The sequence below is a fragment of the Chiloscyllium punctatum genome, chromosome 15, assembly GCF_047496795.1.
Source record: "Chiloscyllium punctatum isolate Juve2018m chromosome 15, sChiPun1.3, whole genome shotgun sequence".
Classification (NCBI taxonomy): Eukaryota; Metazoa; Chordata; class Chondrichthyes; order Orectolobiformes; family Hemiscylliidae; genus Chiloscyllium; species Chiloscyllium punctatum.
Genome location: NC_092753.1, coordinates 64,978,658 through 65,000,638, shown reverse-complemented (window position 1 = coordinate 65,000,638; position 21,981 = coordinate 64,978,658). Strand labels below are relative to the sequence as shown.

At 39.2% G+C, this 21,981-nt stretch overlaps 1 protein-coding gene across 2 annotated transcripts in view; it reads right to left on the bottom strand.

The window, feature by feature from the left end:
* Nucleotides 1-21,473, bottom strand: part of ildr2 (immunoglobulin-like domain containing receptor 2) — a 133,584-nt gene extending 112,111 nt beyond the window's left edge. Inside the window, exon 1 of one of the 2 annotated variants that reach the window (XM_072585333.1) lies at nt 21,159-21,473. In XM_072585333.1, the coding sequence (XP_072441434.1) occupies nt 21,159-21,207 (49 nt within the window). In that variant the 5' untranslated portion in view covers nt 21,208-21,473. The remainder of the gene's footprint in view (nt 1-21,158) is intronic. The other variant, XM_072585334.1, reaches the window with a different exon arrangement.
* Nucleotides 21,474-21,981: the final 508 nt, after the last annotated feature.

Below are 21,981 nucleotides of genomic sequence, written 5' to 3'. Positions count from 1 at the left end.
AATTACATAAACCATTCGGAATAGTAAGTGACACAAAGGTTGTGTCTCAGTGGTTAGCACCGCTGCATCACAGCGCCCAGGATCTGAGTTTAATTCCCGCCTTGGGCGATTGTCTGTGTGGAGTTTGCACATTCTCCCGGAGTCTGCGTGGGTTTCCTCTGGGTACTCTGGTTTCCTTCCACAATCCAAACGATGTGCAGATCAGTTGAATTGGCCATGCTAAATCTCCCATAGAGTTAGGTGCATTAGTCAGGGGTAAATATACGGTAGAGGAGTGGGTCTGGGTGGGTAACTCTTCGGAGGGGTGGTGTGGGCCAATGGGCCTGTTTCCATACTGTAGCGAATCTAATCTTCCCCCGGTCTTATAAGGGAGGGAAGGTGATTGATGAAATAGCTGAAGATGGTTTGATCAAGGATGTTATCTTCAGGAACATCTGCAGAGATCACTGACTTTCAACAACCACAGCCATTCCCCTTTGTGTCAGGCATGATTCAAACCAGCAGTTTTGCTCCTTATTCTCATTGACTCCAGATTTAGGGCTCTGTGATGTAATAAGTGCCAACAGATTATACAGTAAACCCTCAGCATGTGCTTCCACCAATTTATAATGGTTGAAAATCAAAGGAGACCAGTGCTTAGTGGGGTCAAGGAGGACTATAGTAAGTCAGAGATATAGCTATAGTCAGTCAAGAGGCTCATCTAATCCCAGTCCAGGGGATTGACCACTGTCACTCAGGCACTTGGTCCTAGCAGACTGTGGGGACTGGGCCATAGTTAGTCCTGCAGGTCAAATGCAAGCAGTGCAGGGAATATAGAGAGGTCAGATTGGTGCTGTAGAGGCATCAGTCTTGCAGATGAGTGAAATCTTCCTGCAGTTAGAACAAGGGAGCATTGATTGTGATGGAAGTAGATGGAAAAGCAGATGGTGATAATGCAGTAACAGGGGAGATGGTGAAGATGTCCCCAGTAGGAAGTGCAGAGAAAAGGACAAGTTAGTAGTTTTGGAGGATAAGGTTGGTAAGTGCTTGAAGCATGCAATAGAATTGTGGTTCATAATTCTACAGAGGCAGAGTTAGATGAAAAAGGGCCCCCTGAGTGAAAGGTAGTACAGAGAAGGTGATGGCCTTGTAATAGCACAGAATATCATTAAATTTGCTACTGTACTACTGGGCATTCTTTCTAAACTTGGAACACAGCACTGATCTGGGTTACTGTCTAGGTCCAGGCTGGCTATGTCTGGTTGTGTGGCCTCCTGAGGCAGTAAATAACTGCCCTCCTCTCCACCATTCTATTCCAACAGCCTCAGGTCCCTATCCACGAAGTGGGGAATGTGATTTGCTTTCTGAGCCTACTCCTTAGTGCATTTCAGTGTCGGGGCAGTTCCTAGCTTGCAGCATCTTAGGTGGTGCACAGATGGATTTTAAATATGATATTACTGATGTGAACCTTGAAATATCTTAGTAGCAAGCAGTTCTGCCTATCCTGCCACGCAGTTCCATAAGAAGAGCACAAAAGAGCTTGGATGAATAATTAATCTGGTGAAAAACAGAAGATTACTTAATGAAGGTTGCTCTGAGCATTGGCAGACCAGGTACCATGCATTTCAATCTTTAATAGAAAATGGGAAAACTCTGTCCCATGTTTTGATGGGAACACATGGACCAACAGTTTAGTATATAGTAAGTTTTGCTTCATCCCATGGAATTGATGGGATGGAGTTGGGCCGCTGTGTAGATATCTGATTAAGTGCATCAATGCTGAGATATAGCAGATCACCTTCTAAAAGTGGTCTTACAATGATTGTCTGTGTATAGGGTGGCATATAAGGAAATGAATCTGATGCAAACCTAAGCTTTGACAGCTCCAAGGCATTGGAAATATTTTATTGATTAATGTTCAAATTTTTGAAAATTTAAGATGTTTGTATTCATGCTTACTTCCTTCACATTGTTTTATGAGATGATCTAGACTGTATAAGTCTGTGTTGCATACACATGCGAGTCTCACTTAGTATCACAGCACCTAGAGTCTTTCTTTCATCAACTGCAAGGATTAACAAAATAAATTTGGACCACTTCTAATGTGTAAAGAAATGAAGAACAAAACTGCTCATAACATGGCTCTCAGTTAGTATTGCTACCCAAGGAGACAGAGGAATTTATATTGATGCTGTGGACGAATGTTCTTTTTTTTGGAGCTTGGGGTTAGGTTGCATTGCTGAGGGGATAGGAAGAATTTTACTCCAATCATATCTGAGGTAAAGTGTTTGATAGTCTTGGAACCCACAACAGAATCCGAGTCAGCTAACGTTCAGCATTTTAGATTTCTTATGATTCGGACATCGCTGTTCAATTGGCATTTCCATTCTCTATCTATATCCAACAGTTCTGTGTGTTTATTGTTCTTCATTATTGCAGTTAAATCAAAATTAAAAAAAACAAACTCAATGTCCAATGGTATAGAATTTGATTTATAAACATCTCACTTATTTTGTGTTTAATGATAAGAAAACATGCAGTATATTGTCTGGGAAGTTAATGGTTTCATGGTTTCAAAGTGTTTATAATCACCTTTTAAATAAAGCAGCAATGATGTGAATGAAGCTAATAGTACTGTTGTTGAAAAATGAGCCACCTGTAGAAATATTTAATATGGTATTTGTTGCACCATCTAAATAATTTTGTAAGTTTGTCAAATAACTTACATTTGTTTTTAAGAAAGCTGGAATTAGATTTTTGGTAATACAGAAATTAAATATTGCTAAAAGGAGCACAGAAATTGAAACTTTTCATCTTGTGTTCATCAAAACTAGGATGCAAGAAACAAATTTGAACAAAGATCACTATTTTATAAAGGATGAGATGATCTTGCTGACTTGTTGGGCCATTATTAGCATGGCTATGCAGCAGGAACAGTTAACTGCCAATCTTAATTCTCAGAGCAGGCAGGTAGCTTCTGAATTGATCAGTGTGTTGCCAGGGAGAGCAGCTGAGTCTGGCTGTCTCCATGACCATTTATTGTAGAAGGTGTAATGTATGTACAAATTCCTTTTGCCTCCGTAAAACAGAGTCCTCAGTATTTATGCATGTAGCTCCAGCAACAGAAAATACCATGGGCCTGACTGATGATATTAAATTAGTTTCTAGTACAAATCTCAGCACAGTCTCATGGTGGATATAATTTCTTCAGGTTTGCAAGCTCAGAATGGTTGAGGATGAATGGGCTGTCAACATTTGTTGCAGTCTACCATTCATTGGGACATACAGTTTACATACCTGGCATCACACTTGTTATTTTTCTTGCATCATGTCAGCTCTCAGAAATTGAACAAAATTGCTTTATTTTGTGCCTAACACTCAAAGACTGGGTGATGAATATAATATTGCTGTTGAGATTGCAGTAAGTAACTCCAATAGATACAATTGAGCAGTTAAGCTCTATCACAATTCTTCAATAATTCCCAATCTGATTTATGATTGTTTTACTATGTCACCTACATATGCTACATTATAATGGCTGAAAATATATATGATGGGGATTTAATCATCTCTGATAGTTTTACTTTCTGTTAAAATGCTCTGAATGTTCTAGATGAATACCAAGGAATAATAAGTTCTTATTTGTATTATAGATAGATTTTTTAGTTGGCCTCAAAGGATGAGTGAGAAGACACTGTGAAATTAAAATACACAACATACTGTACTAGTACATAAACTGACCTAATTAACTACACTTCACTAAAGTTTAATAAAAGAATTCAGGTTAAGTTAGTTTTTTGGTATATTTTAACTGTATAGCTAAGACAAATAAATATTACGGCATATACTCAACCAGAAATAAGGTGGTTAGAAAATTTACAATTTTCACCGACAAACATTTCATCATAACTTGATAACAGATTAAATATCAGTGTTAATAAAAGTGAAGTTTAACTGCTTTATATATTTTTGTGTAAACATGTTGTAAGAATATAGCAAAGTTTTAAAGCTATCCCAATATGCGAGTAAAAGAAATAAAAGGGATATGGGAAACATTCACACGCAGGTTGAAGTCTGGAATGAAGATATTCAAAGGGGAAATGGACAATTAAGTTGGAAGGAACATTGTGCAGCATTACAGGCAGAAGGCAGGAGAATGATACTAAGTGAGATGTTCAGTTTGAAAAGCCAGTACACACATAATGGGACGAATGACCTACTTCTGTGTAGAAATGGTTCTGTGATTCCATGTTAAGTTTTCTGCATTTTATCAATATCACTGCTAAACTCTTCAAATTCTATAATGTAACAGCTCTGGAACCTATGTATTTGCATTGAACAATTAATGTTTGCCTTGTAGCACATCATAGCCTGAGCTTGAAGAACCTGAGTTTAATGAAAGAATTTTCAGTGATTAATCTGACCTTTCACAGTACGTTCAAAGGGACATAACATTTGTGTCAACAATTATTTTGAAGAACTCTAGGGTGGTGAGTTGACCAGCGAAAAAATAATATTTAGAGTAAAAAAGGAGTCAAGCCATTCATTCTTTAGGGCAGTGTAGGAACTTAAACTGGATCTTTGAATATTTTTCTGTTTTGAAAAAAACATTTTCTCAAGCTTTCATCAGATATACATGAGCACTAATAACAATTTGAATGCTCAGCAATGTGACATTGTGAATGTATACAATAGATCTAAAAAATAATTCAGGAATATGATCATTTCTGGCAAGGTTGAAATTTATTCCTGCTTCTCTCAAAAAGGTGAGAGTGGGCCTTCTTCACAAGCAGTGGTGTGATACAACTGAGTGGTTTGCTAAGTCACTTCAGAGCACAGTGAGGAGTGAACCACATTATGTAGGAGTGGACTCATTTAATTCTGAAAAGGTTAAAGATGGCAGTTTTTATTCTCTGAAAGTTCGGAAAACAGCCAGGTGTAGCCAACTGAAATCTGAAGTAAACAGTGCAGTGTCCACGGTCTGCAAGATCATGCACCAATGCCATAAGCTAAATGATCTTTTGTGCTTCACACATATTTGCCAGAATTTGTGGTACACCAAGTACGCAGCTACAGCAAATGATTAGGAAGGCAAATGTAATGTTTGTTGTAAGAGGAATGGAATGTGATAATAGGCAAGTTTTGCTGCATTTGCACAGGACTTTGGTGAGACCAAATTTGGAGTGTGTGGACAGATTTGGTCTCCTTATTTGAAAAAGAATATAATTGCATTAGACTCAGTTCAGAGAAGGTTCACTTAATTCATTCCTGTGATGAAGGTCTTATTTTGAGGCAAAGTCACGTAGATTGGGTTTATACTAATAAATGGTGATCTTTTGAAATGTGAGTGGACTTGATATGCACATGGTATGAACCTATTTCCTCTGGTAGGGGATACTAGCATTAGACGGCACATACAATAAGAATAAAATGTCTGCCTTTAAGATAGAGATGAGAAGAATATTTTTCTTCTCAGAGGGATGTTCACATTTGAAATTCTATTTCCCAAAAAGCAATGGGAACTGGATCTTCAAATTGATTCAAAGCTGAATTCGAGTGTCAAGGTTTATGGGGTGCAGACATGAAAGTGGAGTTGAGAACACATGCAGAACAGCCATACTCCTAATGAATGGTGCAGCAGCCTTGAAGGGCTGACTATCCCGCATGTTTCACATTCCTATTTAAGTTTAGAACCACTATTGTAGTAGAAAAGTAGTGAGGCTTCCATCCAGTATTTCTGGTTTGAATTTTAATTTGAAAGAATAGTATTTTAATCCAGTTACATTTTTTTCCTGAGCCAGTAATCTTAAGGTTGCACATTATGATGCAACTGAGTTTTTGCCATCTTTGTGGAATAACAAAATGATGCAATCTCACCAGATATCTTAAAGAAAACCTGCAGCTGAGTCCAAAGTATCATTTCACATTGTTACACATGTCATTGCACAAAAAAATTTGTAAAACTTGCTGTGATGAGATCAGGCCTTTAGAAATGTGGCATTAAATTTTAGCAAATGCAGGTTTTTTTTTGAATTATTGAATTGAATGTAAAATGTTGTTTGAATTTAATTTACATGAATTGTTACTTGCATGTAAAATTTTGAACATTGTGGATATTTGGAACTGGTCACAAGTATTTTTAGAAAATTTGCAATTGAGCTACATTTCCATTGTCATGTAGCTGAAGCTGTTCTTATCTGTTACAATACTGAGAATATTTCCCAATCTCTCCATGAGAGCACATTGTGCTTTTAAGATTAACACAAAGTCCTTGTGTCTTTTATTAGGCTAAAGGTAGTGAAGCAGAATGGAATGTAGAATTGGAATGAATGTTTGTGTTCCTTTATATCTAAATTAATTAAATCATAAAACTTGGATCTAGGCCATTGCTATTGTTACATAACTGGAAAACATAAATTAGAGATTAACGATTTTGCTGTCCATAATTGGATAAGGCCTCATTTGTTAGAGTGAAACTCTTCTTAGACCTAATAATTTGGTGCATTTTTGACATTCAGATGTTCTTTTCAAGTCTCCCTATAAGAAGCATCATTCCTTCAGAGATAGAGAGAAAGTGTCTTTCTCCCAGGTGTTCACCTAAACCTTGCTTGTATCATTTATTAAGAGTAGTGAGACTAATAAAGTTGAATTGTCTCAGGATTTCATCCACACGTCTCTTAAAACAAAAAAGGGTGAGAATGGAATGGCAATGTGCAAAATGATTGCAGCATATGAGTCACAGAATACTCTGTAACACTAAGTCACCATTTTAAACACTACACCTCAAACAGAAAAATTACATTTGAGGGCATAGTGTTATAAAACATTACATTTAATGGTTTTGACAGTCCACTTCTTTCTCACTGTAAATCAATATAAAAGAAACATTGTACAACAGCTCTCCATATAACATTTATGCTTCTGTTAAATTTAATTCTGAAATCTTCCCCTTCATCTTAGTCCATTGCTGCCTTACAATGAAAAGCAAAAAAGTATGAGGCAATATATCATATTCTGTAAATATAGAAGAAAGAAAATATTGTTTTAAACAAATAAAATCCTCAAACTTGCATGGAGTAGACATGTGAAAATCATGAAATGAAAACTTGAAATTTCTTAAACTGAACAAATATTGGTTAAAATGTGTAATTACAGTGTTCGAATGTAGTTTTGATAATAAAATGTTGCAGAAATATCGGTGCCTAAATCTCTACACACAAATGTTATTCTATATTAATAAAAAGTGATATTTTACAAGAATCATTACTTCAGAAATGCAAATTATTCTGATCTACCATATGTACTTAATTTCCTGTTGCCTTTTATAAGATGAAAAGTAATACAACACTGTAAACCTCTCAAGTTTACCCGTTGCTTGCTGGACAAAAAGTGCCTAAAATTTGGCCCCCAGCAGGAGCTGAATTAGCAAATCTTAAGCAAGGCTGCAGTAGATATGAATTATTGGCTTTAGTATCCCTACAGGGAGAATTTGATGGGATTTTCTTGCTTCTTGTTAACTTGTTTTAATCACTTATGGGCTGTGCTTCATTACCTGCATTTATTGCCCATAGCTAGTTGCCATTGAGAACTTGGTGTTGAGTTGTCTTCTTAAACTACTCCAACCGATTTGGTCTAGGTAAACAACAATGTTCCTAAGGAGGGAGTTCCAGAATTTTGATGCAAGTAATACTGAAGGAACTTTGATAGGTTTCCTTGTCAGGATGGTGGGTGGCTTGGAGAGGAATTACAGGTAGTGGTGTTCCCATGTATCTCTGCTCTTCTCTTTCTTGTTGGCAATGTTTGTGGGTTTAGCAAGTACTAACTAAGGAGCCTCGGTGAATTTCTGCAGTTCATCTTGTAGATGGTAAACACTGCTGGTTCGGTACATTGATAGTAAAGTGCATGTCAGACTTGATTGTGTTTTTTGAAGAATTAACAAAAAGGATTGATGAGGGCAGAGCAGTAGATGTGATCTATATGGACTTCAGTAAGGTGTTTGACAAGGTTCCCCATGGGAGACTGGTTAGCAAGGTTAGATCTCATGGAATACAGGGAGAACTAGCCATTTGGATACAGAACCAGCTCAAAAAGTGGAAGACAGAGGGTGGTGGTGGAGGGTTATTTTTCAGACTGTAGGCCTGTGACGAGTGGAGTGCCGCAAGGATCGTTGCTGGGTCCTCTACGTTTTGTCATTTACATAAATGATTTGGATGTGAGCATAAGAGGTACACTTAGTAAGTTTGCAGATGACACCAAAATTGGAGGAGTAGTGGACAGCGAAGAGGATTACCTCAGATTACAACGGGATCTGGACCAGATGGGCCAATGGGCTGAGAAGTGGCAGATGGAGTTTAATTCAGATAAATGCGAGGTTCTGCATTTTGGGAAAGCGAATATTAGCAGGACTTATACACTTAATGGTAAGATCCTAGGGAGTGTTGCTGAACAAAGAGACCTTGGAGTGCAGGTTCATAGCTCCTTGAAAGTGGAGTCACAGGTAAATAGGATGGTGAAAAAGGCGTTTGATATGCTTTCCTTTATTGGTCAGAGTATTGAGTACAGGAGTTGGGAGGTCATGTTGTGGCTGTACACGACATTGGTTAGGCCACTGTTGGAATATTGCTTGCAATTCTGGTCTCCTTCCTATCGGAAAGATGTTGTGAAACTTGAAAGCGTTCAGAAAAGATATACAAGGATGTTGCCAGGGTTGGAGGATCTGAGCTACAGGGAGAGGCTGAACAGGCTGGGACTGTTTTCCCTGGAGCGTCGGAGGCTGAGGGGTGACCTTATAGAGGTTTACAAAATTATGAGGGGCATGGATAGGATAAATAGGCAAAGTCTTTTCCCTGGGGTCGGGGAGTCCAGAACTAGAGGGCATAGGTTTAGGGTGAGAGGGGAAAGATATAAAAGGGACCTAAGGGACAACTTTTTCACGCAGAGGGTGGTACGTGTATGGAATGAGCTGCCAGAAGATGTGGTGGAGGCTGGTACAATTGCAACATTTAAGAGGCATTTGGATGGGTATATGAATAGGAAGGGTTTGGAGGGATATGGGCCGGGTGCTGGCAGGTGGGATTATTTTGGGTTGGGATATCTGGTTGGCATGGACGGGTTGGACCGAAGGGACTGTTTCCGTGCTGTATATCTCTATGACTCTAAGATGTGATGCCAATCAAGCATATTGTTTTGTCCTAAGTGGTGTCAAACTTCGAGTGTTGTTGGAGCTGTACTCATATGGGCAAGTGGGGAGTATTCCATTACACTCCTGACTTGTGCCTTGTAAATGGTAGACAGGCTTTTGGGGGTGTGGAGGTGGGGAGGTGGCAGGGGAAATGAGGTGAGTTACTCACTACAAGATTCCCAGCTTGTGACTTTCTCTTGTAACCGCAACATTTATATGGCTAGTTCACTTCATTTACTGGTCAATAGTAGTGCCAGGACATTAACAGTGAGGGATTCAATGATGGTAATGCCACAGAATGACAAGAGATGGTGGTTAGATAGTCTCTTAATAGAGATACTTACTGCCTGGCATTTGTATGGCGCACATGTTACTTGCCACTTTTCAACACAAGACTGCATATTGTCTCGGTATTGTTGCCATTCGACATTGACTACAAAATCTGGGGAGTCACAAGTGGTGCTGAACATCACCAAACATCCTCACTTCTGACCTTATGATGGAGGGAAAGTACTTGAGGAAATAAGCTGAAGATGTTTAGGCCTAGGACACTACCCTGAGGAACTCCTCCAGTGATGTTCTGGAGCTGAAATGACCAACATCCAGAAATCACAACTTTTGTGTTAGATATGCCTCTAACCAATGGAGTTTTCTCCCTGATTCCCATTAAATCTAGTTTTGCAGGGCTCCTTTGATGCTGCATTTATCAAATGTGGCTTTGATGTCAAAGGCAGTCACTCTCACCCTGCCTCTGGAGTTCAGCTCTTTTGTCTGTTTGAACCAAAATGATAACAAGGTCAGGAACTAAGTGTCACTGGCAGAACCCAAACTGAGTATCAGTGAGCAGATTATTGCTAACTAAGTATTGTTAAACAGCACTGTTGATGACCTCTTCCCCTTCTGTGAGAAACTAGGTATAAATAAAGTTAAAGAGAAACATGCATGTACAAACTGGTGTACTGTACATGGCTGTAAAAAGTCCTTACGTTGTTCTCAGACTATTCCTTTTCAAGTGAGGGCTATATAAAAGAATATATTTAAATCAAGTGAGGAATTGATTGACTGAATAACATGTGATTAACTCAGTGTCTGTCTGTAGCTGCTGCTTTATCTGATGAATATTTCCACCATCAGCAGTAATTCACTTGTAAATTAACTATTCATTTCCCATCATTTATTCAAATCCTTTTTCTTCTTAGACACTTTCTCAGAATTGAGGATGACTTGTTTGCACATTGGTTTAAATGGATTCGGAGGTGACTGACCAGTCAAATTTGCAATCTTTAAACTGCCACTGTAGTTCCTGGTGGTTAGAGGCTTGGCGTTTGGCAGTAAAAGTGCCGACAGCAAAATGTCACCCTGATACATCTTCAAGGTATTCAATGTTAACTTCTTATTGCTTGAAAGATTAGGTAGTTGGAGTTTTGTGCATTCCCAGTGAGGTTTGATTTTACTTCTGCATGTTCTCAAGGTTTCTCAATGCATTCAGTGCCTTCCTGATGAGTTTTTCCATTTTGGTCAGTCACAAGCCAGGGACTCCATTGTATCAGCAGGGGCATTTTACTTTTTCAGGGATGCTTTAAAGATATCCCTAAAGTCTTTCTGTTGTTCACCTCTGAGTCTCCTGATATAAAGTAGTACCAAGTAGAGCAGAAGATGACAATGTTGCAGCAAAATTAACATTGAATATCAGAGTGGCTTTTTTCTGTCACACCTCGCCATCAAGGTCTGGTGGAAATGGACTCTTGGCATAGCTTTATACATTCATGTCACTCAACTGAGATGAAGAGCACATGCAGGTTGGATGTCCAGGTTGCTGGGATTTTGACTATATTCAAGAATAAGTCCAATTGCAGTAGCTGAGTATTAAACAAGTGATAAACAAATATTTTTAGACAGACAGGGCAAATACTGACAAGGAAAGGTTTTTAAATATGCAATGTAGAAAAATGAAGTTAACAAAAGCACCTTGTCATGTAACAGGGTGAGTTTGTGTAGAGGATGTGGCCAGGTCAGATCAATGTATTGGATCACAATTATTTTCTCTTGTTGAGGCCTAACGTATGAAGTGCACTTTGTGTGTGCCTTGCCCATCCGAGACTCAGACAATAGGATTAGGCCAGGAAAATTAGCATCATTAATCTTTCTGATTATTCCCTAGTGAGGTCACTAGAACTCAATGTTTCAATGCAGAGAAAGGATTTTTGGAGTTACTCATATTTATTTTTAAATGCTTGCGATACAGTTCGAATAGTTAAACTCCTACTCCTTGAGTGGGAGTGTTGTTTCTGGAAATTGTCTGAGGTAGATCACTCCAGGAGTAAAATAGTTCAAATCTGCTGAATGTTTTCGGCAGTTTGGAAATATAGATGTAAACTTAGAGTTACAGTTACTTAAAACAACACAAATGTGTTTGGGATTTCAGATGATATTTTCATTGTCAAGACTTCATGTCATGAATGTGCTGAGTTTGTTGATAATGCTGAAAAGGACTACACATTATGAAAATAGTGAGAGTATAACATTTCAATTAGGGAAAAGAGGTCACAGGAAATAAAAAAAATGGACAGACAGTTGATCCATATAATAGATTAATATTAATATGAACAGATTCTCTCTGAATGTTCTTCCCCCATCTCCTACTGCATGTAGTTGCTTAGCATCAGCATTTACAAACTTGTGATAGATTAAAAGTTGGTGCCACAAAACAGTGCTATGGAGGAGTGCCACATTCTTCCGGTGTCACATTTGTTTTTAGTAACAGCTCCCTGTCATGCTCTTTCTTATCAATATCAGCATTAACAGTTTTGCTGCTTTAAGTAAAGCATTATTGTATATATAGGAATTCAAGATTTGAAGGAGTGTGCATGGTTACTGCCCTTGATTGACTCAGTAGGGGTGTGTGACAGAAGCCCAGTGTGAACCCTATGTTGGATTCTTCTGCCTCCACAAAATCCCACTACTTGCTGTACTGTGTGGGTTTTGTTTTTTGATGCACTGCACCTGCACACTGCCTCAAAAGAACAGGTATGAATTTAAAGATAATAATAGGGATGGTCCAGAACGTAAATGCTTTACTTGGTATGCATTGAATTATACAGATCAAGAAGATTGTCGTGTTATTCCTTGGTTGTTGCTCAGACAGGCAACAGTAGAAATGTTAGGCTAGATTTTGCAATCACTGGTAAACGGTGATAATGTGCCAAGGACATGGAAGCAAGGGTACTTGGGGAATAAATAGTGATATCTTGAAAAGAGTTCATATTACAGAAGAGAATTCTTAAAATGCAAAAACATAGATAAATCTCTGCAACTGGATCAGATGTTTCCCAGAACTTTGTGGGAAGCTAGGGAAGAAATTGCTGGGCATATTTTTATCATGGACAGTCACAGGTGACGTGCTGGAAGACTGGATGTTGACTGTTGTAGTCCCACTATTTCAGAAAGTCTGTTACAAAAAGCCAGGGAACTATAGATTGGTGAGCCTTACATCAGTGGTGGGTAAGTTATTGGAGAGGATTCTGAGGGACAGGATTTACATGCATTTGGAAAGGCAAGATTGATTAGGGATAGTCAACATGGTTTTGTGCATGGGAAATTATGTCTTATAAACTTGACTGAGGTTTTTGAAGAGGCAACAAAAATTGATGAAGGCATGGCAGTAGATATTGTCTACATGAACATCAGCAAAGCGTTTGACACGGTTTCGCAGGGTAGACTCAGGTTGCATCACATAGAATCCAGCAAGAACTAACTGTTTGGATACAAAATTGGCTTGAAGGTAGGAGACAGAGAGTGGTGATAGAGGGTTGCTTTTTGGACTGGAGGCCTGTGACCAGTGGTGTGTTACAAGGGTAGGTGCTGGATCCATTGCTTTTCATCATTTATATAAATGATTCGGATGTGAGTATTGGAAGTATGGTTAGTGAGTTTCCAGATGACACTAAAATAGGCAGTTAAGTGGACAGTGAAAAAGATTATCTCAGAGAATAAAGGGACCTTGGTCAGATGTGCAAATAGGCCGAGGACTGGTAGATGGGAGCTTAATTTAGATAATTAATACCGTTAATGGTAGGGCCCTGGGGAGTGTTACTGTACAAAGAGATCTAGAGGTTCAGGGTCATATTTCCTTCAAAGTGGAGTCACAGGTAGATAGAGTGGTGAAGAAGGCATTTGGCATGCTTGCCTTCATTGGTCAGTGGAGTGAGTGTAGGGGTTGGGATGTCATGCTATGACTGTATGGGACATTGGTGAGGTCACTTCTATAATACAGTGTACAATTCTGGTCACCCTTCTATAGAAAGGATGTTGTGAAACTGGAGAATGCAGAAGAGATTTATAAAAATGTTGCAAGGACTGGCGGGTTTGGGGAATAAGAAGAGGCTGAATAGGCTGGGACAGGTAGCACTGTGGAGGTGAGGAGGCTGCAGAAGGATTTAGACAGGTTAAGAGGGTGGTTAAAGAAGTAGCAGATGAAATACAACATGAGAAAGTGTGAGGTCCTGCACTTTGGTAGGAATGGGGAGAAAATCTGAAGTGCAAAGGGATTTGGAAGTTCTCATCCAGGATTGTCTTTAGGTAGACTTGCAGGTTGAGTCAGTAGTTAGGAAAGCAAATACAATGTTGTCATTTATTTTGGGAGGACTAGAATATAAAAGCAGGAATGTACTTCTGAGGCTTTACAAGGCTGTTGTCAAACCACATTTAGAACACAGCAATTTTGGGCCCATACCTCAGGAATGAGATAACGACCATGGAGGGAGTCCAGAGGATGTTCACAAGAATGATCCCAGGAAAGAAAGGCTTAACATATGAGGAATGTTTGAGGATTCTGGGTCCATCATTGATGGAATTTAGAAGGATAAAGGGGGATCTAATTGAAACTCAGAGGATACTGAATAACCTGGACGTTGCAAAGATGTTTCCAATAGCAGGAGAGACTAGTAACCTGAGAGCACAGCCTTAGGGTAAAGGGAAGACCCTTTAGATTAGATTACTTACAGTGTGGAAACAGGCCCTTTGGCCCAACAAGTCCACACCGACCTTCCGAAGAGCAACCCACCCAGAACCATTCCCCTACATTTACCCCTTCACCTAACACTGCGGGCAATTTAGCATGGCCAATTCTCCTAACCTGCGCATCATTAGACTGTGGGAGGAAACCGGACCACCCAAAGGAAACCCACGCAGACACGGGGAAAATGTACAAACTGCACATGGACAGTTGCCCAAGGCAGGAATTGAACCCGGGTCTCTGGCGTTGTGAGGCAGCAGTGCTAGCCACTGTGCCACCATGCCACTGGAGTAATTGGGTAATTGAGTATATTTAAGACAGAGGTAGATAGGTTCTTGATTATCAAAGAGATCAAAGGTTACATGGAGAAAGTGGGAAAATGGGGTAGAGAAACATATCAGCCATGATTAAATGGAGCAGACTCGATGGACCGACTGGCCTATTTGCTCCTATGTGGAGGGACGCCATGGTGGCTCAGTGGTTAGCACTGCTGTCTCTCAGCGCTAGAGATTCTCAGGTTCAATTCCAGTCTCAGGCAACTGTCTGTTCTCTTCATGTCTGCGTAGGTTTCCTCCAGGTACTCTGGTTTCCTTCCACAGTCCAATGATGTGCAAGGTAGGTTAATCAGCCATGCTAAATTGCCCATTGTGTTCAAGGACATGTAGGTTAGGTGCATTAGTCAGGGGAAATGTAAAATAATAGGGTTGGGCAATGGATCTGGGTAGGATACTCTTTGGAGCGTCAGTGTAGACTTCTTGGCCCAAATGGCCTGATTCCACATTTTACAGATTCTATGCAATGACTTATGGTTTTATAGAGATTTATAAAATCATGAGGGATGTGAATAGTCAAGGTCTTTTTACTTCGGGTGGGGGAGTCCAAAAACAGAGGGCATAGGTTTAAGTTGAGAGGGGAAAGATTTAAAAAGGATTTATAGGTAAATCTTTCACGCAAAGGGTGGTATGTGTATGGTATGGAACAAGCTGCTAGAGGAAGTGGTGGAGGCAGGTTAATTACAACATTTAAAAGCATCTGTATGAATAAGTGAATAGGATGGGTTTAATGGTACAGGACCAAATGCTGGCAAATGGGACTAAGTCAGATTGCAGCATCTGGTCGGCATAGACGAGCTGGATGGATGGGTCTGTTTCAATGCAGTATGACTCTATGAATACGTGGGAATGGGTGACTGTGTTAAAAGTAACCCATGTCATAACATTGAATTTGCAGTTGAGTAGTACAGGATTCAATAAATTTAGAACATGACTCCATCTTTTCATTTTTTTTTCACCCACCCCTTGCCTGGTCCTGTTGTGATATGTATTGCTTTTAGCACAGTCTGCCATTCCCATATACTCCTCAGCTCATTATCAGCTCATTATATGGGTTGCATTCAGCATAGCTAACCCATTTTCTTACCCTTAGCTCTTCATTATCACCTTTTTTCTGTCATAGAGATATACAGCACAGAAACAGTCCCTTCTGTCCAACTCGTCCATGCTGATCAGATATACTAAACTAATCTAGTCCCATTTGCCATCACTTGGCCCATATTCCTCTAAACCCTTCCTATTCATATACCTAAACCTTTTAAATGTTGGAATTGTACCAGTCTCCACCACTTCCTCTGATAGCTCATTCCATACACGCACCACCCTTTGTGTGAAAAGGTTGCCCCTTAGGTCCCTTTTAAATTTTTCTCCTCTCACCCTAAACTTCTGGTTCTGGACTCCCCCACCCCAGGGAAAAATCCTTGTCTATTCACTGTATCCACGTCCCTAATGATTTTATAAACCTCTGTAAAGATCACCCCTCAGCCTCTGATACTCCAGGGAAAACAGCCCCAGCTTATTCAGCCTCTCCTTATAGTTCAAACCCTCTAACCCTGGCAAAATCTTTGTAATCTTTCCTGAACCCTTTCAAGTTTCACAACATCCTTCCGATAGGAGGGAGACCAGAATTGCACACTATATTCCAAAAGTGGCCTAATCAATGTCCTGTACAGTCTCAACCTGACCTCCCAACTCCTATACTCAATGCTCTGACCAATAAAGGAAAGCACACCAAATATCTTCTTCACTATCCTATCTACCGGTGACTCCACTTTCAAGGAACTATGAACCTGCACTCCAAGATCTCTTTGTTCAACAATGTTTCCCAGGATGTTACCATAAGTGTATAAGTCCTGCCCTGACTGGCTAATCAATCTCCTTATTTACCTATCCATTTTAATCTCTCTGTCTGGGTTCCATCTGCATCTATGCACTCACCTCTCCCCACCATTCCTACCATCAACTTTGGCTTCAGCATAAATATCACTTTTTCCTAGCTACTAACAGTTCCAATGAAGACATTGTTAACTCTGTCACTAGACATTGTTAACTCTGCTTTCTTCCCACAGATGCTGCCAGACCTGTTGGGTTTCTCGAGCACTTTATGTTTTTTGTTACCTTTGAATGTTGGATCTTGGATCAAGATAATGTGATGTCCAAGCTTCTGGAATAGCAAAGTAACTTGCAAAGCATTTTGTGGATTTTCTTATTTAACCATTCATCTCCAGTCACCAGTTAATATTGTTCAATTTACATCTTAATAGTATAGTTTTTTTTATTACTGCAAAATGCCAGTTTCAGTATGTTTATGCTGAATGTGAGGAACACTATTTGGGAAACTGTAATAACACTTAGTGCTATGATGTCCCCATTTAGTGAAAAGCCTGTTGACTCTCACAGTCAAGGTTCGCATATGAAAAATGAGACAAGAGGCAGTTCATGCAGGAGTCTCCATCTGAGATAGTTAGTTCAGGACAGCAGAAAAGATATTGACGTTGGGGAACAAATTAATAAAATGAAAGTAAATGCATCTTTTCATCAAAGCACAACCATTTTTGATCCTTAAAGTCATAGAAAGTTTACAGCACAGAAAGAGGTTACTCAGTACATCATGTCTGTGCCAACTGAAAAACAAAACATCCAGCTTATTTCCATTTTGCAGCATTTGCTCCATAGCCCAACAGGTTGCAGTTCTTGAAGTACATACACAGTCACCTTTCATCTGAATTGAGAATTTCTGCCTTGACTGCCATTTCAGGCATTGAATTCCAAACCCTTACCATTTTCTGGGTGTAAACAATTCTCCGCTACTCCCCTCTGATCTTTCCACCAATCACTAAGTCTATACTCATAGTCACTGACCTCTATGCCAATGTAAATAGGACTTTCCCATTCACCCATACAGGACCCTCAATTTTGTACACCTCAATCAGTTAAATTCAATTGAAAGCTAGTGTCAGTAATGGTAATCTTGAAACTATCATTGATTGTTAGTTAACTCTCAACCTAGTTCAGTAATGCCTTTAACAGGTCCCTTAGTTCAAGGTAATAAATAAATAGGCAACAAATGCTGTCCTTGCCAGTGATGTCAATATACCATGAAAGAATAAAGAAATATTAGGCATAGACCTTCACATTTCAGAAGCTAAAAACTAAATTTGAACATAATGAAAAGGGGAGCATGAACAATATTCTAATGAAAATGTCACTGATAATAAAATATGAATTACTGTAGATGGATCGGCTAGCCACTTAAGTTTTCTCTTTCATTCAATAAAATCATGGTCGATTTGATTGCTGAACTTAAACATTGCTAAAAAGAGTCAAGAACTTGAAGCTTTTTGTCTTGCACTCGTATGAACTATGACATAAGAAATAGACTTGAACAAATGGGCATTATCTCACACAGTATGAGAAGAGGGTGTTGCTTGGTTAGGCCATGATTGGCATGGAGATGCAGCAAGAACAGTTAACTATCAATCTTAACTCAGTGCAGGTAGATTACGATTGGTCAGGGTGTTGCCATGAGAATGGAGCAGAGACTTCTTGTCTCTCTTTTGGAAAAAAGTGTAATGTTTGTACAAATTTCTTTTGTCTACATAAGTGTGCTTATATATGTAGCTTCTAGAATACACAAATGCAAGCCCAGATTTTAATTGAAGTCAAACTCCTCCCCCCTGCCCACCCACCCGCCAACCCCCCTGCTGTGGCACGATTCAAACCCATGTCCCCAGAACATTTCCTGGCTCTCTGGATTAACAGTCCAGTGATAATGCCACTAGGCCATCACCTTGCTCCCTGGACTGTAAGTCTAATTGATGATCTTAAATTGGTTTCTAGTGTAACTATTCACACAGTCAAGATTATTTATTACTTGATTTCCAATAGCAGAATCATTTCTGTTGGCTGTTATTTTCTGCTGCGTGCAAGCTTGGGATGGTTAAATTCAATTGGCATACTGCCAGCTGTGTAAATTGTATGTATGTAAGCTGCAGGTCCCAATGACTGCTGGTTGGTATGAAACAACACATCCCATTGACCATTCACAGCAGGTAGCATACCAACTATGCTCAATCAATCTGACTTGCAAGCCTCAGAAATGTACATCCATGATTAGAAATTATTCATTAAATAATCTGTGCTAAGATTTGCACCAAAAAACAAATTGAGATCATCAGCCTTTGAGCATGCTCAGAGTTACATGTATTAATAATCAGAGCCCTGTTTTATGTAAGCAAAATAAATTTGTATATACATCTTTGTGAAAATAAAGGTTATCGAGTCAGCCAGTTGCTGCTGTATTCCCATGGCAATGCCCTGACCAATCAGAATCTACCTACCTGGTCTGAGAATTAAGATTGACAGTTAACTGCTCTTGCTGTATCTCCACGCCAGTGATGGCCCAACCAATCCGCACCCTCGTCTTATTCTGTATAAAATGATGTCCTTTTGTTTGAGTATCTTTTTTCTTTCCTAGTTTTGATGAATACAAGATGAAAAGTTTCAATTTTTTGTGTCCTCTTAATGTTTAAGATCGGATTACTTCACATTTCCACCTAACCTTGATAACATTGCACCCTCCACACACACACACTTAAAAAAATATTCAAAGTTAGAGCTCAAAAGATTCAAAATCTTCTGTGAGAAAAGCATTTCTCCTCAAATGTATCTCAAATGGGAGAACCCTTATTTTAAAATTAATTCTACATTCTCCCATAAGTGGAAACATCCTGTCCACATGCAACCCGCCAAGGACCCACAATATTTTGCATATTTCAACAGTCTCCTCTTCCTGTTCCAAACTTCAGCAGATAGAAGTCTAGCCTTCCAATCTTTCCTCACAAGACTGGCCTCCCATTTCAGCCTTAAGTCTGCTAAACTTTCTCTGAACTTCTTCCAACACACGTACATCCGACATTATATAAAGAGACCAATGCAGGGCACAGTAATCTAGGGGTGGTCTCACCAATGTTGTTTATAGCTGAAAGATAAATGACTTCTTTTATATTCAATTCTCTTCACAATAAATGAAAGCAATTTATTAACATTTTTATAAAATGCTGTATCTGCATATTAAATTTTAGCACTAGTACATCCAAATCATTCCCCACCTCAGAGCTCTGCAATCTCCCACTGTTCTGATAATGTTTTTTTTGTTCCTCCTGCCAAAATGGACAATTTCACATCTTTCCACATTAAATTTAATTTGACATTTTTTTCCCCCACTCACTTAACCTATCTATATCCATTTGTAGTCTCTTTATGTCCTTTTTCATTTAATTGTTTCTTCCCAGCCTTGCTCTGTTCACTTTTCATACTGTCATTATGGCACAGAATGAGGCCATTCAGGTACTCCCTTTTTTTGTTATTTTTCACTTTCAGACAGCAGCTGACCTTATCCAGGAAAATCTTTTGTTTCTTTTCCCTCCCTTGTCCCAACACCATTCCTTTGGCTGGAAGACCAGCTCTGCTGTCATTCAATTTCTCCTGACTTTCAACCTATCACAGAGGTTTCTTTTGTCCTTGTTCCACCCACTCCTTGCTCATAACCTATTACATCTTCAACTTTTTTCCCATTTCTGATAAAAAGCTCATTGACCTGAAACACTAACTGTGTTTTTCTCTCTCCATGTATGTTGCTCTTCTCCTGGATTTACTGTTTCTATCTCGTATTTATGGCCAATGTGGTATTGTGCTTTTCATTCTTGTAACCAGTTGTACTCATTTGCAGTTTCACTTGCAGTCCATTCCAGCAGAAACTCCAGCAAAATACCAGTATGTCCTGCAAAAGCTTTGTTCCAATCAGTTACAAAGTTGAACAATATAACTGGTCGGAGGCAATCACACGCATTTGTATGCTTTATTTTAGATTTTTAAAAAATATGTTCTAAGACTACAAGTGGAATTTTGAGTAAGAGAATGTGCGTGCTAAAATCAGGCCTTGAGAACGAACAAACAGAATTTCGAGATGCGGTTTTCATTATTCATGTTCAGTTGCAGTCTTCAGAATTTCTGATCCAAACGTATAATTAATTTGGGGAAAACAGGATTCATCTAGTACAATAGTTGCAATGCAAGTCTTTTCCATCTATGATTCAGTACATCGTTCGTGTCTTAAGAATGGCATGAGTCACGTACTGAGTTTTAGAAAATAACACATTGTCTAGTATTCCGGGGATTAGGATTTCAAATCTTTTGTAGTCACTCACTGAAAAATGCCATTTAAAATATCTAAGATTTTAAATTTAAAATGAATGGTCCCTTTTTGCTGAAAATTGTAATAAGCTATCAACTAGCATATTATGCTGCTCAAATATACATATTCAATCGGTCTTGGTACGTATAACGGTTTCGCTAGCTCTGGCAAAGGAATAACTTTGAAGCTTGAAGGAAGTGTCGATCTTCAAATTAAATACTCGAGAGATAGTAGAGCATAGTAACAAGTTGAACAATCATTATTTAACGTAGGCAGGTAGAGAGAGGATTAACGGGTAAATTGTGAAACATCCCCAAAATAGCAGGTGATCTCAGACATAAGGTACGGAAGGAACGATAAACCCGTCGTTGGACAGCCATGTTCATTCATCGTTTTTTTTTGCGGGAGCCAGCGGTACCATCGCATTTACTAAGTTAAACGTAGTTTAACTCTTACCTGCCAGGCAGATAATGGGCATCCACCATGAGAATCCAGAGACCCACATTTTCAGCGCCTTTCACATCCCAAATATTTTGTTAAAACTCGATACAATTTAATCCCCGATGATGAATTAAATTCCGATTCCTCATTGTAATCTGTGTGTGTGTGTGCGTGTCCCTCTGTGAAACTGACAGACACAAAAGTATCAAGCAGGCTTTAACTGGCACCTGTTACTCATCTACCGTGGCGAGGGGTGGGGATTTCTATGCACCCTAACACAGACAGACCAAAGGGTGGAACGTAGCCTTAACCATTCAAATAAACACAAACTCGATCTTGAGTGTTTTTCAATCAGTTTACATATCGGCTTGAAACAATATCGAACACGTACATTCATTCCGAGTACTAAGGTCGAAAATCCCCCTCTGAGGATGGACCTTTCTGATCACATGGCTTCATTGATGCTGCTTTAGGTTTTGCCGTAGCTGGAACTGACAGCGTTACAAAAACATGCTCATAATCCAAGCATCCTTATTCTATTCATTTCTCAATTTTCATTTTTTTCACTGAACTGGCTAAAGCCACTGTTTTCTGTGGGGTTGTATCCGTATGTAACAGATCTCAATTCTGATGAAAATGTACAAAACGCAGACATCTCCGAATATAATAAACGCTCCAATTGCTATGCGACCGCCTATGTACAAAACCAGTTTGCCGGACGTTAATGAATTTAATTAAGAATGCCCACTACACTATTTCCACCATGAAATACTGACAGTTCACAAACTGTTTTAAATTAAAATTTGTAACGCTCCACTTGGGTTTGCGATATATCTGT